The following is a 23,166-nucleotide window of genomic DNA, read 5'->3' on the forward strand; positions in this document are numbered from 1 at the left end:
CAGTTAACACGTTGCTATGCTGAGACTTACAAACAAAAAAAAACAAGCAAAGACACAACAACAACAAAACCAAACCACAAACCACCACCAACAAAAAAACCACCAAACCAAAAAAATCCGAACAACCACCTGTGAAAATCAGAGCTCTCTTCACTGCTAGGGGCAACAGTCTACTTGCTCAACAGATCACAGCTTGATTCCCAGAATTCTAGGTCACCTCTGTAATATCCGTTCACTTGTAAAATGAGGACTTGATTCAGTGCCAGTAACAGGCAAGGAACTGACAGATTAAGAGCATCCTTTCAAAGCATAAAACTAAAACATGCAAAACCAACATACACCAGAAATGTGACAGGTTCTTAAACTTTCTGTCAGCACCATACCCTGTAAAGACCTAAAACGTAGGACAAGTCCCTCTGAACAAACACCACCCTCACCACCCCCAAAATTCTTAAGGACAGAGGATATATTTACACTGTCATTTTGCAGATTAGCATTAGAAGGAAGTGATTACAACAGACCCTACGGTAAAAAAAGCATATCAAGCCTGACATAAAGGAATCAGGGCAGGTTGGATGTTTTGAAATAAACCAACCATATCTGTAGAGTTAAATTATGATTGTGTATAATCAGCAGTATCCAAGTAAATGTCACACTCCTAAACTCCTCATATGTTTAGATGGTAGTCCAACATCTTAGGTGAAAAGTTAATTAAATGTCACCAAGAAACACTGCTCTAATTACAGAAGGATGAAAATGTTTGCACTGAACTGATGTTAACTCCTTGCCGTTTCAAAGACATTTATCAAAATTTCACCCGAAAATACCATTTCATCAAAATGATTGAACAAATCCCTTGCCGTGGTTTTATGGAGCACGTTTTGGAACCATTGCTTTCTGCATAGCCATAGCTTTTAATACCACCAGAGCTTGTGGTGCTATATGCAGCGAACATAGTGGGTTTGGCTGACACCCAGTAAAGAACAGAAAAAGAGCATCAAAATGCCACAACTACAGTCGGGCGGGGGGCAGTGGTGGGGGGGCTGCAGAAGTGAAGACAAAATCCTTAAGATGCTACTGATTGCTAGAATCACTTTCTCTTTCAGCAGTCCACACAACGTTTAGATTGCAAGTCCTGAACTTCTCTTATGCAGAACAGTAAACTGCTATAAATCATTTTAACAGGGAGCAAAGGCAACAAAGTGCCTCATTCTCCAGGTTCACGTGGGGGCACCGGAGAAGAGGATTCTCTTATTATAAGTAGGGCTCTGTTTTAAGGAAGGCAATTTCACAGCAATAAACTGCAGTAGCATTAAAACATCTTCAAATGTGACAGTCACAACAGATTTCAACAAAAACAATTTCAAGAATTTTCACGGACAAGCGTAGAACTGGCAAAAACAAAGGCACCCAACACAACTCATTTTATTTTAGTAGCTAGCACTTTAATACCAGCCAAAAAACCCAAATGCCACGCTAGCCAAAGTAGGAAGCATTTGGCTGCAATCACCACGTGAATGCAAAATACAGCTCTATTACTGGAGCCCTAGAAATCCTAATGGGAAAATAAAATAGGAGTACAAAACTTCCTTCTTACCTCAACAGTATCACCAATTAAAGGCACAATATCACCCAGTATAGGTTTAAAACTTTGTTGGTCATTGATAGTTAGTTCAGTCTGTGAATCTGTCCCCTTGCTGACGCTGGCCATTGTCTCTTCTTGAGGATCCAAACTGGATGCTCTGAGCGCAGCAGACAACACCTCCACTTGTGCTGCAGCACATGAAAGAGAAATATGTTAGAAACTAAACTGCAATAAAACTTTTAGCAAGACAACTTTTAGCAAATCAGCTTTTAGACAGTGACTAATTAACTGAAAGATGGTGGAGGAACTACAGAGGAGGTACAAACCTAAGATCATTAACTGTTGGCAAATCCCAAAGGGGGGCCAATGAGAGTGTCACTCCACTCTTTTCCCAGGATGCTCAACCAAACCACACTATTTGTCCTTAAAGTGAAAAAAGAACAAACCCAACCAATCAAAAAAACCCCAACAGGAATAAGAGACTGCTGTTATGGTAGGATCAGTTCTTTAAGAATCTCAGTACATATTAATGGTGAAAATACTTTTTGGGGCAGAACAGCATATGAATATTAATTTACAGACTGGGCCGTTTGTGGGAGGTGGGAGCAAGAGAAAGAAGGGAAATGTAATTCAAATAAAGGTTAACAACATGTTTACTCATACAGAAAGCATTTAAGTTCTGAGAGATTGTGTCTCTTGATATATATGGTCACTAAATTCTTCTGTTTTTATAGCAGCTCTAAAGCAAGATCTATACAGAAAGATACCAGTAACTCTTTTCTGGACAGGATACTTTAGCCTCATGGTATCCATCAAACAAATAATGAAGGTTGTACTGTTTGATGTCCTCCTATTCATCAAAAAGAAAACGTTAGCACTCCATGCTCTGCCGTCCACTCTTCTGAGAAAGATACAGCAGTTCTGAGACTGCTCTGCTTTATATCCCTCTGCTTAATACTAATTTTAAAAAAGCTTTGTCAAGCACTGTCCTTGGATACAACCTGACCTGAGCAGATCAAGTATCAGAGGCAATCTTTGCTGCAAGCAAGAGCATAAGGAAGTCTCACTCACTAAGTTTACCCAGGCATCCAGAAGCTCTGTTCTTCATAGATTTTGTCTTTTCCAAGGTTTCTTAAATGTTCATTGTGAAATTTAACAACAAACCATATGCTTGTTTTCAATCCCATGTTGCCACACTAAACTACAGAATCTGAATTTCTCCCTCTAGATTTTTTAATATGGTTGTTAACAAGAATTAAACAAAGAAAGCTGGACTCGTTCACAGATAAAAGAAACAGATGTGCAGTACAACTCTTAAAAGAAGCCTAAAAAAATATAACTCAACACATCTGCTGCTAGCAAAAACTGGAAAACACACTGCAGGTTCACTGATTTCTAGGTAGAGTCTGATGAGCAGGAGTAAAGATAATTCTTTACAATATGCAATGCTAATTCTCTAACTGCATCAAATTTCTGATAGAGCAACCCAAAGGTATTCTTGCTATACTTCTGTAGTTCACCTCAACAGAAAAAACCCATCATTAAAAAGCTTAAAAACATAATCATCATACTTATACTTCCACTATAAAGCAGATTATATTAACATACATAGTTTTAATATATCTATATGTAATATATATTATAATGTATAATTTCTATATAAATATAAATAAATTAGGAATGTTACAATTTTTAAGGTTAATAAAAGCTTGCTACGATCTCACTCTTCAAGTGTTACTTCACTGACAATAAACCTGTGTACTGTAAGGCCCACAAAAACAAAAAAGATCAAGGTTAATAAATTTCTCCAAAATTTAAAATGTAAATAAATCACTCCAAAAACCGTAAAAAATAGCTGATCATTTCAGAACAGCTGCTAGGGCAAGAAATGCCTGGCTGATTTCCAAATTATTCTCATTTAGAGAAAACAAACCAGAAAATTTAAAATAATTCTACTCTGCTGCACATTAAAGAGACATTTTTCTTGAAGACTTTCTTTCATGAAGGACAATTTCATGAAAAATGTATACTCCACTCATTTTCACTGAAGAGCCAAGAAAGCTTACCCTGACTGGGTAAAAACACGTACTGCTTCAACACTGTATATGTATTTACTGAGAAATCCACATGGAGCTTCAAAAATTACTTCTAGTAACAAGAGCGAAGGTATCTACAGCAGTAATTGGGAATTTTCCAAGACCTACTCCCCACCTAAGCTCTGTCAGCCTGCACACACCTGGACCACCCTTGCTTAGGGGTTTAACAGGATGGAGACCACATGTGTTCTGATTTCCTCTGCCTGTCCTAGAAGAAATCTGACCCAAATGTGCATTTCCCCAGATTCTTGTCAATTCTACAATCCCAAGATGTGGGGATGAAGGACAGGAGAGGCCACAAGGATGAAGTGAATGTGAAGTGATGAGATGTGAAATAGAGGAATGCCAAATCCGGGAAGAAAGAGAAATGAAATAAAGGAAATAGGAGGGGAAATACATATGGAGGGAAGGGATAGGGGTACAAAGATATAGTATTTGCTAGGGATGAACATACAGAGCAAAACAGAGGGTGGGGTGGGGGAAAGGAACAACAACAAAAAGCAACCCATACCAAAAAAAATCCAATGAAGCCCAACAGAATCATACTTTTCTGACTCAAAGAATCACTGCTGGTTGAACTTCAGCACCAAGCTCCACACCCACTTGAACCATCAGGGACTAGCTTTGAAACCAGCTAGCAAAATGGAAATCATCAACCTCCACTAATTGTACAAGGAAGAATATCACCTTATTACCATCATTAGCTATTCTGCAGAGTCATATAAAAACATTCAGTGTGATCTTTAAAGACTTCAAAAACATTGTGCCAATGACCCTGTTTCCAACATGGTTCCACACCACAGGAATTAATTTTCTTCCTTTTTTTAAGTTTAGAAAACATATTTCAAAAAAAATCCAAACAAAAACATTAGGAGAAGGCTGATGAATTTGCACAGTCAAGCACAGAGAGACAGGTACAGCCAGAGTTAAGTTCATCTGAACAACCTTACCTTACATGCATAACATCATACACTACAGTTTCATTCCCAAACCACGCTTTTGCTAACTCATCCCCACTTCATCTTGTGATGCCTCTAGGATGCCAATTTGTTACAGGAGCTCTCCTATAGCAGGTGTCCGCTCACCCACCACAGAGAACACAACATCTTCCCCTCCCACCCCTTGACAGCAATCAAGACAGGAGCACAGCATGGAAGCAGGAGTCCAGGACTTAGGTGACAGCAAATCAATGAAGAAAGTAAGTGCAAGGAAAAGGCCACAGGGACTTAAAAAGAGAGAAAGAAATAAAGAGAGGAAAAAAAATCCCTGGCTTGCTCAGTGTTTGCTGTCAAGAACCAGCCCACTCACAGTACAAGACTCATAAAAATGTAATAGCTAGCCTTGTGGGGAGGGGGAGGCACAGGTGGGAAAAGACCCTATGGACCATTTGGGACCAGGGCTGTTTGGCAAACACGTGTAAGCCATATATACCAGAGACAAAATTATCTGTGAAATTAAGTCATTTCATAACATTTCTATGAAAATAACAAATTAAGGTAATCTTTGGAGTGAATATTTATATCACCAGTAAGCAACAACAATTTTAGATGGTGAAGATGGAACCCTTAATTCCTGGCATTGCCAGGAGCAAGGAGGCAGTCAGGGCTCTGATCTTCTGGATCACCCTCAGAGCGAGTCTACCTCTGGTCTGTCACAATTTATGAACTGCAAAGTTCAAAGCATAGGCATTAAGTCACCTACTCAGACTAAAGCCTGGATACCTACCACTTCTACGTGAACTTCAGTGTTCTGAGACAAGACATGCAAAGTAAATACTATTTGTACTTGGTGCAAACTTAAAATGGCAACATTACCAAATCAAAAGAGGCATGTTGTTAAATGCCAGCTTCTCAGGAACTTAGACCAAAGAATGAGAGCACAGGCCAGAGGAAAACTAGGAGTGTTTTCACTACACAGCCTTGCCCAAGTCAGCGGTACTGAATGGAGTACAAAGCTGACTGAGTAATCAAGACCATCCACTCCCACCTTTAATTAGAATAAATAGCACTGCTAACCCTAATTCAAATCTCTCCTAACTTGTGGTCACTTGGGAACCCATGGTGTTGACATCCTAGTAACACTTCTCTTCTGTTGAAATGCACAAACTTTGGTTAACAACTGCACAGAAAACCTCCTGGCACCCAGTCATGAGAACTGCAAACAAACAAAAATATCCAAAAACCTGCTCCGAAACAAGACATGAACACACATGAGAGAAACAACCTCATAACACAGGGCAATTGTAGATGTACAAGTACATATGTATGCTTATATAAATCAGTGTGTTTAAGATATGTTCTGTAACTAGATAAAACAAAGTTTTACAAAGTACACCTAAACAGCAGTGTGAGAATTAGCAGTCAGCTTTGGGGATGGGTTCTTTGAAGAACGAGGTAATTAGCAAGGCTGGAATTGTTTTCTTACCTCTTTCCTTAGAGTGCCCAAAGCACGCTTAAAGCAACAAAATTTTATCTGCTGACTTCACAATTGATTAAACAGATGCAGCCCCAAACAGATTTAAGAAAAGTTATTAGCATATCAACCCACTAACAATAAAAATATGCCAAGAGCAGTATCAGTTTATTCAAAAACGTTTTCCCTCAACTTGTCTCTTCCTTCCTACTTTTTCTCGTAAAGAGACATGCTTCCTCCTAGAGATTCTTCAGCTCCAGAATAACATGGCTCAGTGGCACCTCTGGACTTTCTGACTGCAATGCTCAAGCTCGACGTGCTTTACCATTTATTCAGTGTATGAATACCAAGAGAAACCTATTTCCAGTAAGTATGTGTAAAAGAGCCATGTACTTTTAGCCCATGAAATATCTTTGAGGTGGTGCTCCATCAGCTTGTCATACTTATAAAACCCTTCTCCACCCTTCAAGAGCTTTTAAGATGGAGGATGTGTGTTCACTTCAAGAATTCAGCTTGGATCAATTATCGGTCTGATCCAACAAACTTGTCACATCAAAGTTGACAACCTGAGACTGCAACAATAAAGCCCTTGCAGAAAAAACGGAGAAGACTAATTCATCAAAAATAAAATGGATAATGCATAAAAAGAAAACCTTTAATCACACTGATAATTTCAAAAAAGACCCCTCTTAATCTGCCTTATTTTTCATGTGCGCTAATTAGAAATAAACTTGCCTATCAACAGCTTATGCCTTTGAACCATCTGATTATAATGTCAAAACAGGCAGTCAGAAGCTTATACTAACTGCACGTGCGTTCCATTTATAAAAGGAGTCATAGTCCTTTTAAACATCTTTACAGAAATACAAGTTCTCTTTAAGTTCACCATCCATTTTGACAATTGCTTTCACATCAATTTTCCTCAATCTCTTTGACGACCAGGAGAAAATAGAATTTCTGACTTTTAAAATTACTGGGAGATTAAAGCTGAAATAAAGCAACATATGCATATTTCTTTATCATACCTTTAACATCTGGATCATCTATATGGGGTTCCAAATTTTCTATCATTTCTTCTAATTCTTTCCTTGTTGCCATAGGAATGCTTGGAGACACTGGCATAGTGAGTTCCTGAATTTCTCTATCGAGTTTTATATCAGAAGTCTGCTGAAGCTCAAAGTCAATATCTATTTCAGGAAGTGGAGTCCTCCAGAAATGGAAAGAGTTGTACAATTCCTGCTCTGGAAGAGAGGTTTCCTGTGAATTCAGCCCAGCCTCCCGCAGACCTGCTGTACAGCAATGAGAACTTTCCTCATTCTCATCTGCCATTTCCCCACAAGATTCTGAAGACAAAGTGCAATGGAAGGATGACTCAGTCTGGTAATCACTTTCCCTCTGGGAGTTATTTGACACTGTATTTTGATCTTCCATGGCATTTTCAAGTTTTGTTGCAAGATCATCGCTATCAACATGTGGAGACAGATCCTCTGTCCTGTTGTGCTCTTCCTCTGTTGTGACATCTTCTGTGGTCCTGACTTGTTCACTGTTGAGTGCCAAAGCAAATGAACATTTACAAACCAAAACAAACCTGTTGCAAACAGATGCTCTTGAAAATTCAAACACATACAATCAATTTGTTATTTATCAAAGTGCATTTACTTACACCATAACAAAAAAAATCAGAAAATCACAGAATAGTCCAGGTTGGAAGGGCCCTCTAGAAGCTATCTGGGCCAAACCCCCTCCTCAAGCAGTGACACCCAGAGCTAGTTGCCCAGGACTGTGTCCAGACAGCTTTTGAATATTTCAGCCTCCATGGACAACCTGTGCCAGTGCTCAGTCATCCTCACAGTAAAAGAAGTGTTTCCTGATGTTCAGAGGGAACCTCCTGTGTTTCAGGTTGTGGCCATTGCCTCTGACCTTGTCATTGGGCACCACTAAAAAGAGCCTATCTCTGTTCTCTTTGCACTCTCCCTTCAGGCATTTTTGGACATAGATTAAATCCCACTGACCCCTCTCTTTTCCAGGCTGAAGTCCCAGCTCTCTCAGCCTTTCCTCAGAGCAGAGATGCTCCAGTCCATCATCTTGTGGCCCTTCACTGGACTCTCTCTGGTGTGTCCATGCCTCCCTCTGGATGGCAGCATTACCCTCTAGTGAATTAGCCACTCCTCCCAGTTTTGTGTCATCAGCAAGCCTGCTCCACCATCCAGACAGGACTGGAGCCAGTATTGACCCTGGAGTTACATGACCAGTTATTGCACCACTGATCAGTGCCCTGTGGGCCCAGCCATTCAGCAGCCATCAATCCACCTCACTGTTTGCTCATCCAACCCAACTTCATCAGCTTCTCTATGAGGATCTTATGGGAGACTATGTCAAAAGTCTTCCTGAAGTCTAGGTAGACAGTATACACTGCTCTCCCTTGTCTATGAAGTCAGTCATTTCACCACAGAAGGTATCCTAACTTACTGAATAGCCATGTATTTTCAGTAAATAACTGAAAATTTTGGTCTATTAAGATGAGATCATTCAGATCTTTCCATATACCAAGACACTCAATTTATCCAAGTAAGTTAATTTTCTAAACTTGCAGTTTATACAGAAGAAAGACAAGGAGAAAAAAATAATTTGTAGATTTTGCAAATTTTACCTATTTTCCTGTGCAGAACCACAATCTTCCGCGTTTTTACCATCTTCTTCTTTAAAATACTGGCCACTGCTGGATGGATTAGCAAAAGTTGATATGAAAGGCCCCAGAGACTGAAAAGCTGCTTGGCGGACCTAGTGGAAAGGGTCCAAGGTGAAAAAAAAGTTATATATATATAAATCTTGCTGTCTTATGAAACATAAAATGCCTGATACTAGGAATTGGAAGGCTCTTAAGCACACTAAAGGGAGCAAGAGCAGAGGATCTTGTCTGGAAGGAGTCAGCCAGCTGTATACATGCAGTGCCAAGTTAAAAAAAATGTTAAGACAAAGGAAAAAGCAGGGTAAAACCAGCTAAATCACAGGTAACAAAGTTGAGAGGCCTACTCCCCACAACGAGAGAAATCAGAACCTGTTAAGATAGTATAAATAGGTATATTTGAAAGCTCAGCTGAGAATTTTAAAACTTGAAAGGAAAGCATCATTTACAGTGAACAGACATTTCACTTCCTGAAGTCTGACTGATAAACTCTACATTTCTTTCCCTTTCCTATTTGGCTATTTTGTACATTTGCTCCTCCTGTCTCCTACTTTTTATTCTCCCCTTGTCAACAATTCTCTATCTCAACTTTTCTTATTTGATTAATTCTGCTGGGCTACAACTTGCATGACTTTCCAAGATACAAGAGCTCATGTTCCTGTGCATAAGATCCTTGGCTCTCGGAAGCAATCTGCTTAATAGCAAACTTAAGGTTTAAGAACAGATCTACAAGACAGCAAATAAAATAAATTTTAAAAAACTAACAAACCCAAAAACCAGCAACAACAAAATCCCATACAGGAAACAATAAAAAATAAAATAAAAAAACCCCCACCAACAACACCCAAAACACCCAAAACCAAACAAAGCACAAACCAACAACAAACTCTACCACCCCACTCCCCCAAAAAAAGACATGGTGGTAGGGAACCTGAAGGAATACAAGTTAAGTCACATTCATTTTCCAGTTTTGTTAATGATTCTCAGCAATGTTAACTCACAGGCAGTTCTGTGGCTAAAAAAAGCTATCCCACTGACACAGTTTTTCTTACATGCCGCAGTGAAAATGTGAGGGACTCTACACCTGTTGACAAACTAAGCAGAACAATTTTGCTGGAGGTGTGTGAAAGAGGTTATCCACACCTGCGAGAAGTTTTATAAGGAGTACTGCAGTAAAACCCTTTAAAATGACAGCTATTCAAGAAATAAAAAGCAATTCTTACCCATCGTGAAGGATCACTAATCAAATTAATAAAAAGGGTTGACAATTTTGTCCTCCGGACTTCCTGTGATGTTGCACAAGAAACTGCCATGAAGCATTCAGCACAGGCTTTCCTAACTCCCCACACATTATCAGAGCAGAGCTGGAAAAACCTCGGCAGCTGTTAGGAACATAGTGAGTGAGTTTGCAAGTCTTAATAGGTGGCACCTGTTTCAAGGCAAGTTCTTTTTTCACATTCATTTCCTTCATCTGGTTCTCCACCCTCATACTCAGATGAGTTAGTTTAACATTTGCAAGACAAAGAACACACATTCAGTAGCACAACCCCTTCTAATCAGTTGCTTTCATGTTACTTATGGATACAGATAAGGAAAATTCACCTGTCTGAAGCACAACAAGGAAATACTAACTTTTTAACCTGTATTATACCACAAAAAACCCTACAAAAAAAAAAAAAAACAAACAACTCCAAAAATATCCCAAGCCCAGCAAACCTATCATAACACAAAACCTCATGTCTACACCGTTCTTTTAGAGGTTGTGGATGCCCCGTCCCTGCCAGTGTTCAGTGCCAGGTTGGATAAGGCCTTGAGCAACCTGGTCTAGTGGGAGTTGTCCCTGCCCAAGGCAGGGGGGCTTGGAACTAGATAATCTTTAAGGTCCCTTCCAGCCCTTAACATTTTTTGAGTCTATGATGGAACATTTTGACTATCAGAGACCACTTCAGATGTTTTGTAAGATTCTTACTGAAATGCAAAGGCATATCATCTTCAGAAAGAAAAACTTTTTCACCTAAACTTCTCATTGTTAGATTTATCAATCTTTGACACCACCTATCCTACAAAGCAGGACCTGAACTTCAAAGGGAAACAGGGAAATGAGAGAAACAGTGTTATTTGGTGCAGGAGAAAACATGCTTGAGCAGACCAGTGTTTTTACTAATAAAACTGAAGCACTTTAAAGTTGCTCAGATGCTTGGGTTTTTTGGAAACAACAATGGTAAGGGTGGACAGAGTGCAGGTGAGGAACAGGCATTCAGATCCATCACATGGCTGCCCTGGCTTGGAACAGGCACAGTGACAAGATCTAAGTAATACAATGTCTATTGCTACAGCTTTGTTCACAATTATTGATGTTCAGCTGTTCCTACACCCTGCATCAAAGTTTTCTGGACTTTGTCTCTAACTAAATTTAAAAAAAAAAAAAATTATGTCAGAAAATGAAATTTTATCATTCAGCTTTTTACACCCCTTTTGTTTTTATAATAATCCAAAAAGAGAAAATGGCATTCTCTGTTATGAAAAGAGAACCCCAGCTGTCCTGCCACACATTATTGCTTTCAAATGAAATTTTTTATTTCATAGCCTAATCACACCCTCTACAAAGTTTTAATCCAAATTCATTACACTAATCACTAAAAGGGCAGTTGTGTGAGAAAAGTCCATTTACGTCCCAAATCAAGAAGCAGATGGGATGCAAATCCACACAACTGAACTTCATTGCCAAACGGCTTGAATCACTTAGTACAGAGGGGGAAATGCAGCAAATGTTATAAGTACATTAAAAAAATGCCCTGAGTGGTACAGTAAGTCTACCTGTCCCAATATCACAACTGCAAAATGCTGCAGTCTCTTGTTGAAGTCATGCCTACATTTACACTCTCTCTATATAAGCCCCTTGCTAATTCAGAGCACTGACTTATCAGCCTCTTCTGGCCCTCAACAAGCTCACTGTCCACATCCTCAAGAGGATAAAGCTTGAAGAACAATCCCAGTAACTGCCAAGATGATTTCTGCTCCCCAGCCCTGTCATGTCTGTGAACCTAGCAACATCCACTAGCTCCTTGGACCTACTAGGGGAAGGGGGGCACTGTTAAGGATCCTCTTCTCACCAGTCCATCCACTTCCCTGCTTTTCCATTTTGAAATTGTCTCTCTTCCCTTTAGTTCATTTGTTAATGCCCAGCTTCACTTATTTCCTTTACCTTTCTTTCTCTTCCCCTCCTTTCCAGGAAGGCAAGTGAGGCTTTGTTTGAGGCAGGAAAACTGACTTGAGAAGATTAAATCCATGAACAACAGCACTGAGTGATGTCATTTAAAGAGACCACATAAGCCTCACTGCATCTGCAATCTCTCATTGCATTCATGGACATTAAAAGACATATTCCTGCCTACTTCTTGCCTAATGCATTTTTGAACTTGCAAATACTCTCTGCCTCCACAGCTATTTTCCCTACTAAGGGAATGTAGTAGTTGTCTAATCATTTTAGCTGCCCTTCTTCTGTACCTCCAGCTCCAGTACTGGATTATGTTAAAAACAAAAACCCTTTAAGAAATGGCTTACCAGCATCTCTTCAGTGGCTTGCTGACCAACCACACTGCAGATGTCTCCAAAATTGGCTGCACATACCTTGTGGAGAGAATGCAAGAAATAACAACTAAGACCATAGTTTTAATACAGCAAGACCAAAGAGGAAAAAAAAATAAACAACTTTTAAACCCATAAAAAACGTGTTTTGGTGCAAACTCATTATCAGCTACTTTCCCATTCCATCACTTTCCATGGTTTAGAAAGAAAAAAAAAATTTTCCTCAAGACTAATTATTCTTTTTTAATCATAGAAAAACCCCAGAACTTAAATGAAAAGGAAAGAAGAATAAAATGCATTCAAAGTGCTATCAAATTAAAGAACATAAGCAGTTATCATGGGAAATAACCTAGTCAATGGCAGGGTGAGACTGAAGCACAGCCTCAGCACCTAAAATACCATGATGGATTACTGGTTTATTTCATCTTGGTGAGCAACTTTAATTCCATCTATGCACAGAAATACGAGCTCAGGTGGTTGATCCTGTATCAGTCACAGTTGGTTCACGTTTTCTTGCCTACCAACACAACCACAAGGAGATATGCCTAACTACACTGCAGATATCTATAGCAGAAGGACAAGGATATTCTTTCTTTGTTTCTAATATTAAAGGTAGGGATTCTGGAAAAAAAATCTCAGTATCCAATATAAAAATCTGTGGAAATATGATCTATCAAGAAACCCCCGTAGCTTTCACTTAATACGTGTCACAAGTGAGATCTAGCAGGAAAGTCATTTAGTCACATGGAAGTTCCAAGGTCATGACACTCTTTTCACAGATAATCTAGACCAGATGCTCATAACTCATACCTTACGAACATGAAACATTCTGCAGTCACAGCACATCTCGCAAAACCGAGGAAGAACAAGTCTTTCCGTGATGTCCTTTCCCACCATGGAGGCCATTTTACACATAATCTAACAGCAAGACAGACACTAATCAGGGATGCTTGCACAACACACAGTTCTGTGTCAGTTAAGCAGAAGCTTTTTACGTTTACTTTTCATTCCGATGCACATAATTTTCTTGAAAAGTGCAAAAAATATTGGAAAAAACCCGTGTTTTGAATTGAAAAGGTTTTCCCCCACTTCTTTTCATGATGTAACACAGCTGCAGAAGACATTTGTCTTCCACTAAATTAAATCAAATTCCCAACTAATGGAGACAACTGGACTCTCAGAAATTACTCTCACACCTTACCAAACAGAGTTATAAAAATAAAACCAAACCAAAACAAGATTCTTTCACTACTGCAATACTTAACAAATGCATATGTATACAATTAACAGAAAATTACTGGTAACTAATATGATTAAGAGACTTCTAACTTCCGTATGATTTAAAAATTACAACACTCCACATTGACCATATGCAACTCCCTAATATGAAATTCCCTAAAAAACATACCAAAGAAAGAACTCTTCCCTCTAACTGCTCTTTCATTCAGATTTGTAATAAAAGTTAAAAAAAAAAAAAAAGGGTAAACCAATTATTTTTAAATTTCCTAGTCACATCATTAGAACTGTTTAAATTCATTCTCCTGCAACAGCAAATGATTGCTTTTGTAACGTCTAGGAGGTTGATGAGCTACAGAAATTTTTGTCAAGTTTCAGTATCTTCAAAACCATGAAGAGAGATAAAACTGCTCTGTTTATACTTTATTCCCTTTTGTATTTGTAAGCTTCATCAAGAAGCACTAGAAATTTGGTGTCAAATGAAACAGTGCTGGGGCCTGGTTACTGTTTATGAGCCCAGTCACATTAGGAAAGTAAAATATTAAATGAGGTCTCTCTCAAGCGAAAAGAAAAAAAGTTCACCCAGCAGAAAGCATCAACACAAATTGCAAAAATTCAAGGGAAAGATAAGGAAACATCTTCTGCCATTTCTCTTTTATAAATTAACTAATTTGCTTACTATTATAATTCAACATATACATTTTAATTATTAAGATTGTGTCTAATGCAAAAAAGAAAACCACCAACCAACCACGAGTTAATCAACTCACATGCTTATTATTTTGTCCAATAAAACAAAACAAAATCCATAAAGAGAACAGACATACAGTAAAGGCCAATAGAACTGAGGCATCAAAGCTTTGCCACTGATAGAAATTTTCCACACAGGCAATTTAAACTTCCATAAAGCAAACAGACAAACTTGTAAAAAAACTAAAAAGCCAACACAGCAGATGCTTTAGAAGTCAATAAAATTAATCCCCTGTGCTGTCTTGACCAGATGGGTTTTTTTCTTTACAGCTTATATAAGCTATTGAATTTAAATCTTAGCTTGACAGGAGCGTAAGAGAGCATAGGGAAGGTTACAGATTTATTATGGAGAAGAATATATTTTTTTCTCCTTAATAACAGATGTGCAACTTGGAAACACTACCATCACTGCAATATCAAGCATCCAGAGAAACTTTAGACTGCTGTGATTTGGTACTGCTGTTACTTACAGCCACAGCCTCCGTCTTCACATCGTCGTTGCTGTCTGGAGCTGTCAGATCTATCAGAACAGGACAGACTTTGGTCTCCACATCGTATCTCTCTATAAGTTCTTGCTCCAACAGAACTAACAACGCTGCCTGGCTTGTTTTTCTTACCTATCATAAAAGGACAAAAAAATTGAACCAAGGAATTTGAAGAGAAGTTTTTTGTTTAAATGTGTCCTGTATTTTGGAAGCTGTACCTATATACCGACACACCTCTGTGCTAGTTGCACACAGTGAGAGGACAAGTGTTCCACAAGCACTTTGCAAACACCTCATGTTTGAAACAAACTGTGTTTGAACCCAAGAACACTTGCATATTTTAAGCTAAGTCTGTGCTATTCTAAGTGTCCACCTCCATACTTCCCAAAACATGGGGCAGCAATGTCAATAGGAGTAGTCATGGCAAAGCTCAAGCAATACATAAAGTAAAGCAGCACAATTAATTGGGAGTAACACAGGAATGTGATTTTTACTAAACAAATCCTCTTTTTCTGAGATTAACAGGCTTGGCTGGCAAGGAATAACTGCATTTATTTCTAATGCATTTTAAATTCTGAGACACAATTTTGCTTAGTCTCATTTTAAAAAAATTGCACAAAAATAAGATACCCATTAATAACTGACTTCATAACTGGCTAACCCCTGCCTCTCAAAAGAGTACTTTCATCAGAAGAGAAAATGTGACATACAGCAAGAGACTACATATACTGCAATGCAGCAATTTTGAAAACACATTTGAGCTCTTTGTTCCAGAGCTCACCAGCCAAATGGAGTATGGAGTATCAACAAAGGCTAAGACAATGAAAAGACTCTCTCTAGCAAGAGAACATCAAGCATAAGTATGGCTGCTGTATTACACAAGAATTAGCAGAATATTGAAAATAATGTATCACCTAGCATTAGTCTAGTCTGAAATGACTGGAGAAGCCTCTAGAAAGCTTTGGGCAAACTAACTTATTACAAATGAAGAGAAACAAACCACGTGAGTTCAGTCCAAAACCTTCATCGGATTGATACACAAATAACTGGTCATGAAGGTACATAGTAGATTAAAAAAACTGAATTATACCAAGGACTCAGTTTTTCACTACTATGTAATGTTTGCGTTAAATCATATGATGCTAAATTCAAATAATTTGGCATCCCACCAGCTATTCAACTAGCTAGTAAACTCCTGGTAGAAGACACTTACCTGGTTGTTCTGGTCTGCGAGGTATCGCACCACAATAGGCAGTAAGTATTTGGAGAAAGCATATGGGATTGAAGGTCTGTTTTCTTGACAGAACATAGCAATATGAGGCACCTGTTCCATCAGCTCTGCCCGCACTGTTGGCTCTGTCAGGATCAAAATAAAACCAAAAAAGGCACAATAAATGTTTACAAGCATACCTTCCCAGATACTGCCAGCATAAGCTTTTTACAGTCCTGTACATACCAAGTATGTTCACAGGTGTTCATGCCGGTGTGTTTATGTCAAGCTTCGTTTTGACAATCACCACCTTTTTGCAAAACCAGGTAGAACTATTACAGACTACACTCTGTACTGTCCCATATTCTCAGTAAAAACCCGAGAAGAGGTATGAGAGAACAAGCCACCAAACATTATGGGTACCAGAATCTGCCTGAACTCCTTATGAGCATCGCTCACTTCACACAAACCTGATAAGTAGAAAGTCAACCCAAAACTAGTACCACTATGAGAAGGAATGAACTGTGCAGGACTCTGGGCCACAGCCTCTCAGACAGGAAAGATCCCACTGATCTGGACAACCAGCCATAACCAGAGATGTTGCTTTTCATCCTTTGCTTTTTAAGGCTACCGATGTCTTTCTCAGATAGAGAAGGTCCTGCATCTTTCCAGTTGCTTGTGTTAAACCTTTCAGGTATGGTTTTCATCACAGTCGGTAATTATTTGAAAAATATTTCATTCAATTTTTAAATTCAGGAAATGGTGCACTGCTTGAATGAATCCTAATCCCCATAGAACATGCATATATATTTGGGGGATGAGAGGAGAAGCAAGAGAAGAAATACAAGTATTAAAAATAGATTCAGTTTAAGAAGTAGGACATTATTACATGCCTGACAGCCCACTTGTCCAAAGGGGAAAAAAAAATTCTGAACTAAGTAATTCCATTCTTTCAGAATTTGCTGACATCTGTGGTTACCATTAGAGAACTGATTACCTATAAAAGCACATCATAAAACCCACCAAATACTCCCAAGTTACACTAATTTGATTTACAATTTTTGTAATAGTAAGATGTACACTGTTCACAGGATACACGTGCCTTAATGAATTTTTACCTACAAATTGTTCATGTAAAACTTGATGGTATGCCCAGAAACATCTTCATTGGAATATTTGTAATTAACACAATACATGAAAAATACAACCTTTTGTTAAAAAGAGGCATTTAACTTGCATTTGTATTTAACATGGTCAATATGTGCAGCACTTGGCTCTCTTGAACACTAATTACAGTGTAAACTTGGGCCTGAATAAAACATAACAAAGACAAAGCAAGGACCATGCTGCGTGCAGTCTTTTCTTCACTGAGCACAAAAGAACAGAAAAGATCCCAGTGCACAAAGTAATCAAATGTCTATGGGCTCCACTTCTTTCACTACAGAATTAAATTACTTTCACTATATAAAGACATATCAAAATCATAGACTTAAAGAATTGTTTGGGTTGGAAGGGATCTCAAAGATAATCTAGCTCTAACTCCCTGCCATGGACAGGGACACCTTCCACTAGACCAGGTTGCTCAAACCCCCATCCAACCTGGCCTTGAACACTTCCAGGGATCCTCTGCAACATTTATGAATTGCTCACAATGTTACAAACTACAAAACTAAATCCCAGATAAATCAATACTAAATAGGTTTGCTATTCATTGCAATAACATAAAAAAAGCCTTGCAGTCTGCTCTGTATCTCTTTCCAAACATTATCAGGAACACACAGGACAAAAGCCTTTTTATTTAAGCCTCCAATGTTCTGAAATACATTTGGTTGAACTCCATAAGCAATACTGAAATCCTGAAGTTTGTATTGAAGAAGTCCACACAAACTATATTACAGTTTTAGCAGACCTGAATTAACAGAAATTAACAGATAGAAAAGGCTAAACTCTAGTTTAGTGAACACTGTGTTTGTAGCACTAAGCATGATAGCATGTCCTGTAAATAGGACAAACTAATAGTTAACGAGATCATTAATGCTGAAAGCTGAAGTCTACATACCATAGTAATGCAAAGAAAGAAACTATTTCTATTGTAGTAACTCGTCTTTTGCTTTCTTAAAAAAAAATTGCCAAGGCAGTCCTTAGAACACAAGCAGGATAAGCTGCAATTCTTCATTAGGATGAGGTCTTGGGATGGGGGTGAGGGTGTGTCAAGCAAAGCAGATCAGATGTTTTCGAGAATTAAGTTGGCAAAGACATCTATTTTCCTCCTACACTTAATTCTGGTCCTCTTATCTGACAAGGCCTAGCTCCTTCAGTTCTGTAAGAGGGGTTTGAAATGTGCTGGAGAAAGACGTCCTTTAACATGTTAGCATGTACATGTCAACATGCTTTTTTCTGTCTGTGTGACAACCTGCCCAAAGGTGGCTGAGCGAAAGCCCTGCAAACACCCTCCATCTGCAACTGGCCAGTATCCGACAGAAAGCACAGCAACTACAGACTGAAGAGTCCTTCCTTGTTGAGCATGTTCTGAGACAGAGAAAGCCATTATCACTGTACACAGTCCCACTTCCAAGAGTAACTCATTTGAAAACACTGCAGGTGGCAGAACAGAAAGAGGAACCATCAGGCTGGGCAAGGAGAGGTGGAGGGCCGAGAGATAAGTGACAAGGAGGTAAGACTAGCAACTTAAGGGAAGGAAGATGGGAACTTGATGGACAAGAAATGGGAACCAGAGCCCAAAGAAAGGGCTGGAGGAATGTGTGACCACCTTTCCCATAAGGTTGTTATTTCAAGACACGCCCAGGACATGATCTAGGGGTACAAGAAGCTTATGTCTCAACACTTATCACTAGGATCTCATTCTCACTTCCTGGGACTCACGCCTTGTTCCTTACAGCAGAAAGAAGATGACTTCGGGGGTGTAGTGGAGTGTAAGCAAAATTAATTTGACCGAGGCTGCATGTTTGGCAGCAGTGCTTCTTCAATTGTTTCTGGATTTGCTTCGGGCAATTCCCACCCTCCCAGAGGCAAAACCTGCAGCTTCCATTTATGCCAATGCAACTGTTCATGCAGCCAGAAAACAAACCATATCAAAGAACTGATATGGCTGATGCAGCTTTGCCCCACCACAGCAGCATCACTAAACAGCAATAACTGACACTTAAATCGGTTTCCCTGTGCAATCACACACTTCACTCAAGTAGCAGGACTTCCTCATGATGGAAGCAAGCAAGTGATGGTGAGAGAGGGTGCCGGAACAGAGTAAATGGAGCAAAATGCTGAGAAACCTGATTTGTTCCTTTGCTTAGCAGGAAGCTGTGCAAAATGTTCACTGAGTAACTGCACATTTGGATTGCAGTCCAAACTCTGTGTCTTCACTGCTGAAGAAATACCACCTCTGCAATCAAAGCCAGTAAGAGCTCTGCATTAAGCCTAACACGAGCTATGTATAAAGCTTTGGACACTAGCCACTCAAAACGAGCAGACTGTTTCCACACCTCTTTGATAACTGTATCTTTTTGCCCACCCACTGACAAAGTAATGGCAACACTCCCTTTCCCCAAATTGACTAGGTTTGCTGTGAAATTGAATTAATGAATTTCTTTATGAAGCATTCCAGTAAGAGAGAGCAACATGCACCAAAAGCATAAGATCCTTTTTCCTTCAGAACAGGGTTCATCTATTATGCAGCACTTATGTCAGCTGCCTGACAATACTGAAGATCTGCAGATGTAAAGTGAGCCCCTTTCTTCCTGAGCTACTAAGTAAGCTCTGGCTTAGTGAGGAACACAGGCAGATGAGATAATGCAATTAAAGATTTGAAAAATTAATGCCCAGGAATGAATTAGAACTGTAAAGTCACCTTAGCTCTTACATTCCCTAACTTTTAAGTACACAGCTCTGCGATCTGTGCAAGGTCAATTCAAACCAGCAAACAAGCGAGCACTGTGCACATAACCGGCTGTGTAACACAACACCATAATTCGCTATCAAAAGGGGTTTGTGCTGCTCTGGGGAATTACTGCTGCTATGCAAGAACCTGAACCTTAAGCTTACCAATTTAGATAAGAGCTCAATTCTTCCAAAGGCTGAAGCATATGTTCCAGTGTGTACTGAATAGAGCCTAATCTTGCAGTCTGATGCTGTTACAGTAGAGCTTTTTTTTTTTTCTCATTATATTTCCTCAAGACCCAAGCAACAATGCCCAAAGAATACACCGGAGAGCTTTCTCATTCCCTTCATCTATTCCTCAGCTTTGTCTTTAGCTTAAACAGGTGGCAGCTCCAAGCACAGATTCCAGCAGGCTTAACACATGACAGTGTCTACCACTTCAGTTTAAACTTCTCTGTTGTTTATAATCAAATTTACGGTTTGGTCATTGTGCTGGTTTTGGCTGGGACAGTGTTAATTTTCTTCATAGTAGCTGGTACAGGGCCATGTTTTTTATTTTTGCTGGAAACAGTGTTGATAACTCAGGGATGTTTTAGTTACTGCTGAGCAGTGCCTATACAGAGCCAGGGCCTCTTGTGCCTCTCACATCACCCCACCAGCAAGCAGGCTGGAGATGCCCGAGGAGCTGGTACGGGATAGAGCCAGGACAGTCAATCCCAATGGACTAAAGGGACATCCCATACCATATGGTGTCATGCTCAGCATATAGAGCTGGGGGAAGAAGGAGGAAGTGGGGAGAACCTTCAGAGTGGTGGTGTTTATCTTCCCAAGCCACTGTTATGCATGATGGAGCCCTGTTCTCCTGGGGATGGCTTGCATTCACAGTGAGGACATGGGCATCATCCTGAGTTGTTACTTTCCTTACTCCTAAATTTAAGGCAGCCTAAGCACTGCTTCCAGCACAAAGCCAGAACATGGACCTATATTTGCTACTAGGAAGAAAACTAACTCTGCCTCAGCCAAAACCAGCATCGTTATCAACACAGTGAATGGAGCATGGCAGTATGAGTTAAAATCATTACACGCAGCTTCTTAAAGCATAAGGGCATCCAGCTGGGGAACACTACGTTATGAATTTTTTTGCAGTGTACGATACAGTCAGGACCAGGCTTCCACACAATATAAACAAAATCTGGGTGGAGCATTTTGCTTCATGTCAAGTTTCTATTTTAGGCACTCTGAAAAAATCACTGTGGACAGTTTTGTTCTCCATAACACTTGCCTGGAACAGTATTTTTCTGTTTGGCAGAGGAAGCATTTTTAAATGCTGCTCTTTTTAAACTATCTCCTCAAACTATAAGTCTATGCCTTAAAGTAGCAATGTACTAGAAAAAAAAAACCCTCAATTTGTCAAAACAAAAACTTAGACAATAAGTCCTAATATAAAAAAAAATTAGATCTCAAGAAGCAAACTCATACTTGCTTTTCTTACTTAAGCATTAGCATTTTATTTCATTCTGTCAGGTCTTGTGTATTCTCTACAGAATTATACTGAATTGAGTTTTAGAAATCAAACAAAGTTAAGAGAATGACAAAAGACAGTGAAAACAGACTTCCATTTCTTCTGTTTGTGAAACAATTCTGAAAAAAGTTGCCTGAATAAAATGATGCAGTTCTACCTCTCAACTAACATCCAGAATCTGGGCAGACTTTGATCTGCACACACAAACCTTCAATTTTAGCTATTTCAGAAATCACCACTTAAATCAACATCCTAAACTGAGTCCAAAATCATAGAAGTAATTAACTGTTTCTTCATTCATGAAAAAACTTACATTTTCCTAGAATTTGACACCATCTCTCATGTAAGTAAAGTGCCAGCATGCTCACCTAGCTACTACTAGCACATACACTCAGCTTTCATATATAAATATGTTTCATCCCTGCTGAGGCTTCTGTATTCCACTTCAGCTATGAGGAAGTAAAGCACCACAGTTAGCTGTATGCTGGAAATTATAAGGGGATTATTGCATGGTATAATACCAACTAATTGCTCCAGAACAGTTACTTGTAAATGAAGTAATTATTCCAGAGCCACCTCATAACAAGATTTATTTCATGATGCTTTATTCTTCAACAATGTCCAGTATTTAGAATAAAGTCTGCAAAGCTTTCATTATCCCAATGTGACCATTCTGCAATACAAGCAGTAGTGAATTTCCACTACATTTGTGAAGGGTTGTAAGGTTTTTGTGTTGTAATATGAAGAATAACTACTGATGATGTTAGTGTCACTTCAAATGACAATTGTGATGAATGTTTTAAGTTTATCTGAATATTAAGAATATTGGTTTTTGTTCTTATTAAGGGTTGTGTGCAAGAAGGAAAGGTGCAAGTGCACAGCTTTGCATTAACACTTTCACTCTTAAAAAAACCCAAACAACTCAGAGAGTCACAGAATATCCTGAGTTGGAAGGGATCCACAAGGATCATCAAAGTTCAACTCCTGACCCTGCACAGGATCACCCCAAGAATCACATCATGTGCCTGAGTGTCATCCAAATGCTTTGTGAGCTCTGTCAGGCTTGGTGTTATGACCACTTCCCTGGGCAGCCTGTTCCAGTGCCCAGCCATCCTTTGGATGAAAAACCTTTTCCTAGAGCCAACCTAACACCTCATACACACACTTAGCTTCATGCCATTGAATTTGGCAAAAGGTAAACAAAAATATTGATTTATAAGTTCTAGAGACAAATAAGCAGAACATAAAACACCTTTATACCCTTCCCTGTATAGATCCTCAGTTCTGTATTAATCCTGAATATAAAATCCACAGCATACCAAGATGCTGATCTGCCAGTAGCATGGCCAACAGTACTGGGATTGTGACCATGACTATTCTCAAAGTGAATATCACTTGCATGATCAAAGAGAAATCTAAATAAATTCTACGGTCTGTCGTTCAAACTTTACTTATCCTCTTCTTTCCCAAATATAGCTTTCCCTTTCCTTCTTTTTTGTCTTCTACTGATACCCATATTTTCCTTTTTGATTTCTCTCATTTCATGTTTCATCTTTCCTTCCAACTTTCTTACCTTTTTTCAAGACAAAAGAAAACCTAGACAAGCAGAAATACACTGTAACCAGGGCCCATCCCTTTTATCTTAGGAGTCCAGCAGAAAGGCTGATGTGTCTGACGCGTGTGCTGCTTCAGTAGTCAGATT

General features: G+C 39.1%; 1 protein-coding gene across 8 annotated transcripts in view; it reads right to left on the reverse strand.

The window, feature by feature from the left end:
- Positions 1 to 23,166, reverse strand: part of PPP4R1 (protein phosphatase 4 regulatory subunit 1) — a 64,781-nt gene that overhangs the window by 11,159 nt on the left and 30,456 nt on the right. For all 8 annotated transcript variants that reach the window (XM_050315716.1, XM_050315706.1, XM_050315723.1 and 5 more), the window contains 8 exons: positions 16,052 to 16,194; positions 14,824 to 14,970; positions 13,178 to 13,285; positions 12,344 to 12,409; positions 10,003 to 10,161; positions 8,744 to 8,874; positions 7,119 to 7,636; positions 1,598 to 1,773 (listed from right to left, as the gene is read on the reverse strand). In XM_050315716.1, the coding sequence (XP_050171673.1) occupies positions 1,598 to 1,773; positions 7,119 to 7,636; positions 8,744 to 8,874; positions 10,003 to 10,161; positions 12,344 to 12,409; positions 13,178 to 13,285; positions 14,824 to 14,970; positions 16,052 to 16,194 (1,448 nt within the window). The remainder of the gene's footprint in view (positions 1 to 1,597; positions 1,774 to 7,118; positions 7,637 to 8,743; positions 8,875 to 10,002; positions 10,162 to 12,343; positions 12,410 to 13,177; positions 13,286 to 14,823; positions 14,971 to 16,051; positions 16,195 to 23,166) is intronic.

The sequence above is a fragment of the Myiozetetes cayanensis genome, unplaced genomic scaffold (genome assembly GCF_022539395.1).
Source record: "Myiozetetes cayanensis isolate MyiCay16 unplaced genomic scaffold, myiCay2020 scf1, whole genome shotgun sequence".
Lineage (NCBI taxonomy): Eukaryota > Metazoa > Chordata > Aves > Passeriformes > Tyrannidae > Myiozetetes > Myiozetetes cayanensis.